This window comes from Artemia franciscana, unplaced genomic scaffold (assembly GCF_032884065.1).
Source record: "Artemia franciscana unplaced genomic scaffold, ASM3288406v1 PGA_scaffold_39, whole genome shotgun sequence".
In the NCBI taxonomy this organism is placed as follows: domain Eukaryota; kingdom Metazoa; phylum Arthropoda; class Branchiopoda; order Anostraca; family Artemiidae; genus Artemia; species Artemia franciscana.
Genome location: NW_027062677.1, coordinates 102,981 through 110,914, shown reverse-complemented (window position 1 = coordinate 110,914; position 7,934 = coordinate 102,981). Strand labels below are relative to the sequence as shown.

The 7,934-nt window shown below is 36.5% G+C and overlaps 1 protein-coding gene across 1 annotated transcript; it reads right to left on the bottom strand.

Annotated features, from left to right (window-relative positions):
* Nucleotides 1-2,323: 2,323 nt before the first annotated feature.
* Nucleotides 2,324-2,770, bottom strand: LOC136041831 (uncharacterized). Its single transcript, XM_065726610.1, has one exon. The coding sequence runs from the start codon at nucleotides 2,768-2,770 to the stop codon at nucleotides 2,324-2,326; it is 447 nt and encodes a 148-aa protein (XP_065582682.1).
* Nucleotides 2,771-7,934: the final 5,164 nt, after the last annotated feature.

Genomic DNA, 7,934 nt, shown 5'->3' with positions numbered 1-7,934 from the left:
AGTGTCTACTCACTAACCCCTCCCTAAGGGTAAACGTCTAAAGCCTGCTGTGCCATTGGTGCTTTACTGAAAACTAAATGTCTTGAAAAGTCATGGAAAGAACTCATAAAATTAAACTGGACATTTGATACGTAATGATATTGATTGCAGAAAACTCATCAAGTCAAGATTTTACTTCGCTTTTATTCTTATTTTCGATGTCTTAATAAGAAAAAAAGACAATATTTGTAATATAATTTGTTTTCAGTAAAATGCAATAATGCAATAGGCTTTACACTTTTACAGTTAAGGAAGGGGGCAATAGCAAAACTCTTGTTTGTAGTAGGAAAGAACTAGTAAATTTAAACTGAATATTTGATATATTTTTATTATTGCTGAAGACCCATTGGTTCAAGATTGTATTTTACTTTTAATTTGGTTTTCAATGTTGTAATAAATACAAAAGAAAATATTTGTAATCTGATTGGTTTTCAGGATTTACTCATTACTTTTTGTTTCAATTCCTGTTTGTTATACAGGAGTGTTTAAGGATGTTGAAAGTAGATAGAAGTAAGCCAAACAACTATATAATAAAAAACGGTAACCATTTAGTTGTAACCATTAGTTGTATCTAAAAAAAAAACACTCAGTTTGTTGGAAAAAACGTAATGATATTGATTGCAGAAAACAAATCAATTCAAGATTTTACTTCGCTTTTATTCTTATTTTTGATGTCTTAATAAGAAAAAAAGACAATATTTTTAATATAATTTGTTTTCAGTAAAGTGCAATAATGCAGTAAGCTTTACACTTACAGTTAAGGAAGGGGGCAATAGCAAAACTCTTGTTTGTAGTAGGAAAGAACTAGTAAACTTAAACTGAATATTTTATATATATTTATTATCAATGAAGGCCCATTGGTTCAAGATTGTATTTTACTTTTATTTTGGTTTTCAATGTTGTAATAAATACAAAAGAAAATATTTGTAATCTGATTGGTTTTCAGGATTTACTCATTACTTTTTGTTTCAATTCCTGTTTGTTATACAGGAGTGTTTAAGGGTGTTGAAAGTAGATAGAAGTAAGCCAAACAACTATATAATAAAAAACGGTAACCATTTAGTTGTTGCCATTTAGTTGTAACCATTAGCTGTATCTAAAAAAAAAAACACTCAGTTTGTTGGGTAAAACAAACCTGTTGCTATAAATCGCCAAATTTTCGCCCAAAAATGTCTTACATACATGACTGACTAGTAGTAGTAGACAGGTTTAATAGCAAAAACTTGACAGCTATCGCTGATTTGTGTTTCTTTACAACATACACAAAATAAAACTACATTTGTAATTATAAATCAAACTATAAATATAAACTCTTATTATACATTTTGACGAAAACCGGGACGAAAGATTTACCATATCGGTTTGTTCTTGCTTTAATGGGAACTAACTTATCTTGCTTTCTCGTTCTTGATGGTAGAGGTTGATCAGGTAGAATGTCACGGTGCTGAGGTTCTTAGAAAGCAAGTACTTTCCGATACTCATTATCAGAGTTTCGTACCGGTTTTGGAGTGACGGCAGTCCTAGCACTTCCAGAGCCTTTTCGTAGGGGATGTCAGGGTGGCCCAAGATGATCGATACCGCTCGCTTCTGAACTGATTCAAGCTCCTGACAAAGATACACTGTTCTAAGTGCTGAGGGCACCCAAACAGGACACGCATATTCCAGAATGGGGCGGACATACGCTATGTATGCATACTTAATACTCTCTGTGTTTGCACTGAACCTACGCATACCGTTTAAAGTCTGTAGACTAGAGTTTGCACTTTTAACCACGTTTTCAATATGTGTGGCAAAACTGAAGTCATTGGAAAAAGTAACTCCAAGGATCTTGATACTGTTTGTTAGAAGGAATGGAACGTTTGGCTCCATAACATCACTTTTTAGCGGGTTAAAGCGAACTATCTTCGACTTGTTCACATTAATCTCAAGATTTAGCTCCGCGCACTCTTTTGTGAAAACACTGAAAAAATTTGAACTGAATTGTGGCGTCACAACTCCGTTGTGTACTAAATATTTCTGGATAAATGACAGGTCATTCACGAACTTGTAGCGGTCGTCATAATCAGCTATGAGGAAGTTAATTACAGAGAAGAATACAATAGCTGCAAGCTTAGTGCCCTGAGGGGCTCCACAGGTGGGTGAGGACCATTCGGAATTGGTATCACCTTCGTAGAGAGCAAACACACGATGCATCCTCTGACTGAGAAAGTCCAACACGAGCGTAAAAGTCTTTTTTCTTAGCCCACATTAGTTTGAGATTAAGGGCAGCTACAATGTGATTGATTCAATCAAATGCCTTTCGGAAATCTCTGGCACCAAGGTCTACAAAACTGTGACCTTTTTCGACCAACTGAAGGAGACTATCGTACATCCTCACTAGGTACACAGAGGTATTACAGTCTTTCAGTCCGCCGTATTGTCTCTGGTCGATAGATCCCTGGATTTGATCAAGCAAGACCCTCATGATAAAGGTCTCGGCCACTTTTGCCAGGCATAGTGTTTGCGAAATAGGTCTAAGTTCGTCACAGCTCTTAGGGTTGGTAACCTTCGGAATTATTCTAACGTAAGCTTTCTTCCAAACAGCTGGAAAGATCCCTAAGCAAAGGTTTATCAGCACTGAGAGTGGCTTCGCAATGAAAGGGGCGTATTCTCGAATCAGTTTGGGTGGAAGTTCGTCTGGATAAGCTGAACAGTTTACTTTCACCTTCATCAGGGTCTTATTGGTTGTCATCTCATCGAAAATAACTTCACCTTCATCTGCGCAGGAGTCAAGTATTTCAAACTTCTGGGCTTGTGTGGGAGAAGGAAATGAGGTCCAGGTGCGGGTGAAATATTGATTAACCTTATCAGCAGTTGTGTAAGTTCCGTCAGGGTGGCTTATTTTTATGCTGTTATGAATGGACTTGCCAGTAATTTGCTTGACCGCTCTGTGCCATTTCCTGGGATTTGTGTGCCTAAGACTGTCCGAAAATTTCTCACGCCCGTAATCTTTCTTCCAAGGTCTACAAAACTGTTACCTTTTTCGACCCACTTAAGGAGACTATCGTACATCCTCACTAGGTACACTGAGGTATCACAGTGTTTCAGTCCGCCGTATTGTCTCTGGTCGATAGATCCCTGGATTTGATCAAGTAAGACCCTCATGATAAAGGTCTCGGCCACTTTTGCCAGGCATAGTGTTTGCGAAATAGGTCTAAGTTCGTCACAGCTCTTAGGGTTGGTACCCTTCGGAATTATTCTAACGTAAGCTTTCTTCCAAACAGCTGGAAAGATCCCTTCACAGCTGGAAAGACATGGCCATGTCGAGTGTTGGATATAATTCAGGCCAAGAACAAAAAAATATCCTATGTTGTATTTTGTTATGGAAGCCATGAAATCGTGACAACAACAGCCTCACAGATTTCGGCCTTTGTTAGCATTTCAAAGGAGGCTAAGAAGAAAAATGCGAACGCTTTTGCCGAATTAGCTTATTTTCCTGATAAGCATCTCGAGATTAGTGGTTTTAGTTTACCAGATACATCGGCGAATTCAATAAATACTGCTTTATCAGACTTGGACACGTTAAAATCCAATATCCGAAATGATATTGAAAAAGAAGTACGTGAAAAAGTTGGATTATTAAATACTGTGGATATAGTTGACTCTATTGTTTCTCAGATTCACGACTCTATACTTGTCCAGTATTCGACCAAGTTTGATGAGATTGAAAACAAACTACGGGCTCTCCAAAACGCAAACCTAGCCCTAGAAAACAGGATTGAACAGCTTGAAACCCGTCTTGATGATATGGAGCAGGAAAAACTTCAAAATCGGCTTGTATTTCATGGTGTTGAACAAAGTGGGGGTCTTCCCATCTCTGAGTGCATATTGAATGTGATTACAGATAAAATACAAATTTCTGATTTTTCCTCGACCGCAATAGTTTCTGTATTTAAATTTCGAGCAAATTTTACTGATTCGGACACCACTGTAAATGCAAAAAACCGTCCTGCGCCTGTGTTGGTTGTGTTCAAGTCTGCTGAAACTGCATGAAAAGTGTTTTCATGTAAGTCAAAACTTGCTTGGTCGGAAATATTTGTTACCGAGTACCTAACATCAAAAAAGAAAAAGATTCTTGACTTGGCTAAAAGTAAGCTCGGAAACAGAAATGTTTGGTCGAACAACTGGACACTTTTTGGAAAAGACTCAGTAGGAGAGATCTGTAAAATTATAGCTATGGCTGAAGTGGTCCGTTTGCCAAATCCGACCGCATAATTTTGAGTTATGAAATTATGTTGTTGCACTACTTGTATGTTTGTTTTCCTCTTTGCATTTTATAGCCAAAATGTCAGTTTCTTTCATGTTTATCTCTTTCTTTTTCCTTCTTCTTTCTGCCTATCAGACTTTTTTTTTCTATTAAATAGTCACCTTAAATGAGTGTGAACAGATATGATGACGCTTTGAATGAATTTGAACAAAACTTGTTTATTCCTGGAAGCCAAGCTCGTGACGCACTTGCGGGGGATGATGAATGCATCGATAATTTTTCGTTGAATTGTCGCCCAAGTAATTATGTGAATCCGAATAATCTTTATGAGTATTCAAAACCTGTAAGCGCAGATGAAAGAGCGATCGTTTTCTGGAATTGTCAAGATCTAAGAACGGCATATTCTCCTTTATGTGAAATTTTAAGTTTACTAGATAAGAAACCGTACATTGTAGGCCTATGTGAGATAATTGTTTCTATCAAGTCACTGCCCTGGGATTTTTCTTTTCCGGGATATGTTTGCGAGCGAAGAGAACGGACAACCATGGAGCGGGGCGGTCTGTGTATTTTGATAAATGAAGGTACCCAATATTGGGTTAGGGATGACCTCTCCCTTTGGCTGGAAGGTAGGATCGAAACCCTTTTCATCGAAATAAAAAATGAAGGGAAAAAAAATTTGATTTTGGGGTTAATTTAAAAAAATTCGTCATGTTATATTAGTTTTTTTATTGATGAATTTGAATTGTTATTAGACAAAATTAACAATGAAAATAAAAATAAATTTATGATGGGAGATTTTAATATTGATTTACTAAAAAAGGCGAATAGCTCAGATTTTGTTAATATGATGGTGTCACATGATAGTTTTCCTCTTGTAACTATTCCAACTCGGATTTCGCTTCTTTCGGCCACCTTAATTGATAATTTCTTCGTTAATGGTGGATTACTTGAAAGATCCCAAGCAGATGTGATTGTGTCCGACGGGTCGGATCATCTTCTTTTAATAAGTAAAATAAACCTGAATCAGTCAAAGGAAAACAAACGGTGTGCAAGGGCATCGTTTTACCGTGAAATGAAAAGTAAAAACCTAAACAATTTTGCAAATATGATGGATGAAACGAATTTTTCGCGTGTAATAGAGGAAAAGTGTCCAAATGCAGCATATGACCTCTTCAGTGAGATAGTGACTAGTGTAATGAATGAAACATGTCTCTTACGAAGAATCAGCCCTAATAGAAATTTTCCTAAGAAACCATGGATAACAAAAGCCATTCTAGTTTCAATAAAGCAGAAAAACCAACTTTATGTGAATTATTTAAAGGATCGTTCAAATGATAATTTTATAAAATTCAAAAATTTTCGGAATATTTTAAATTCAGTAAAACGGAAAGCTCAGAAACTTCATTTCCAAAATGAATTTCATGAAAATCAAGGGAATATGAAAAATACATAGAAAACAATAAATGAACTTTTGGGTAATTTTCACAGTAGGGAGGAGGTGGGCGCCATGGAGACAACGGAAGGTCGTCTTACTCATTCTCAACACATAGCTGAATTTCTGTGTGATTATTTTGCAAATGAAGGAAAAAGACTTTGTGATCAAGCGCGGGCTAGCTTACGCACATCTGTGAGTTTTGGATCTGTTTTTGAAAGACAGCCTGTAAGTGAGAATTCCTTTGAATTTGCAAGATGTTTGGAACGGGAAGTGGAACAATTCCTGGCTACGATGAAGTCGAGTTCTAGTGGGACGGAAGAGTTTTCGCTGAAACTTATAAAAGCCGCAAAAACGAGTGTCTTACCTGTCTTGGCGCACCTCATCAACCTTTCTCTGGATCATGGAGTCTTTCCGCAAGCACTAAAAATTGCAAGAGTGGTTCCTCTTCATAAATGAGGGAAAAAGATGACCCATCGAATCGAAGACCTATATCTATTCTCCCATTTTTCTCTAAGTTATACGAGAAAGCTGTACATGCCCAGTTAAGTTATTATATTGAAAAGAATAAAATTCTAATGGAAAACCAATTTGGGTTCAGAAAAGGGCTATCTACAGATATGGCAGTTCTGAAATTGGTTGATTGGATTAATGATGTGTTTGAAGCTGGTCTTATACCTGCAGCTGTGTTTTTGGATATGAGAAAAGCGTTTGATACGGTGGACCACCCAGGGCTTATTCAAGTTCTTGCCTCGATTTGGGTGAGGGGTTCAATCCTTGAGTGGTTTTCATTATATCTATATGACCGGTATCAGATAGTACAGAATGAATCATTTTTATCTTCAAAAAGGAAAATAGAGTGCGGGGTCCCACAAGGGTCAATCCTGGGACCCTTCCTTTTCATCATTTTTTGATCGAATGAAGCATTACCTGTCGGAGGCTGGTGTCAACCTATTTGCAGATGACACTTTGCTCTTTCTAGCTGCACCTTCGCTTGATGTTTTGTATAATAAAATTCATAATGCTGTCTCTGAATTTCTAACTTTTTTCTCCACAAAATTTGTTAACCCTAAACTTTTCTAAAACTTTTTTCATGATATTCTCTAGACTTTTGTCAAGTGTTGGCAATGATCAAATCATGGTTCGAGGAAGTGTGATAAAAAAGAGTAGCAACAACAAAATAGTTGGGGTTTTTAATTGATGAAAACCTGTCGTGGAAAACCATTCAAATGCTATAGCTGAAAAATTAAGCAGAGGTCTTGGGGTGATGCGAAGAATTAAAGATCTAGTCCCAAAAAAGATTCTAAAAATGATTTTCTTTTCTATATTTTGTCCATATATTAGGTACGGATGCTCTATATGGGGAAGTAATTTTGTAACATGTTTCAAAAGAGTACAAAAACTTCAGAATAGAGCTGTAAAATTATTATTGGAATTTTATGATTCTGATGGGGTTCCTGCTCATGAGCATTTTAAACAGAATAAGTTAATGGATGTATCCCAAATTTGTGATTACCAAGTTGCGATTTTCTCGTATAAATATTTGAATCGCCTGCTCACCCCTGCTTTTGAAAATCTTTTTACTTTTAATAGAGATCGTCATGATCATAATACAAGAAAAGCTGATAACTTAACCCATAAGTTTAGGGGTACTACTAGGGCATCTTTTGTGATTCTCCATTATGGTCCCCATGACTGGAATATTATGCCCGAGGGTGTGAAAAATGTGCCTAGTCTTCCGGCTTTCAAGTCACGGGTAAAGAAATTTCTTTTATCTCGTGAATAATTTTGATGTTCCAGGTTGTCATTCTATTCAAGGCATTTCCCTGATTTACTTGCTGTTAATTTTTTTCTGTTAATTTTTTTCTGTCTTCTTCTTGTCTTTTTCCTCTTTCTCTTTTTTCCTTTCTTCCTTCATCAGTTGAGTTTCTTTTGTATTGAGTAGCGTGATATGAATGTGGTTTTAATTAGCTGAGGGTGATAACCTCGCTTGCCCTTACAAGCTTATTGCCTTTCTTGGCAGGCGATTGGCGAATAATGTTTGTTTTCGTTTCTTAATAAATGTATATAAACGTTCTGATTCAATCTTTGCATACATATCAACGATGTATTGGTGAAACAATTGACGGCATTTTAAAATATAATTTTCTTCATTGTAGCGAATGATTAGTCTATAGGAATAATAATTCATTGTGCTGCATTTCTTATCCGTTTAAT

Coding starts and splice junctions, on each gene's coding strand:
- LOC136041831 (XM_065726610.1), bottom strand. CDS start 2,770: ATGACAACCAATAAGACCCTGATGAAGGTGAAAGTAAACTGTTCAGCT.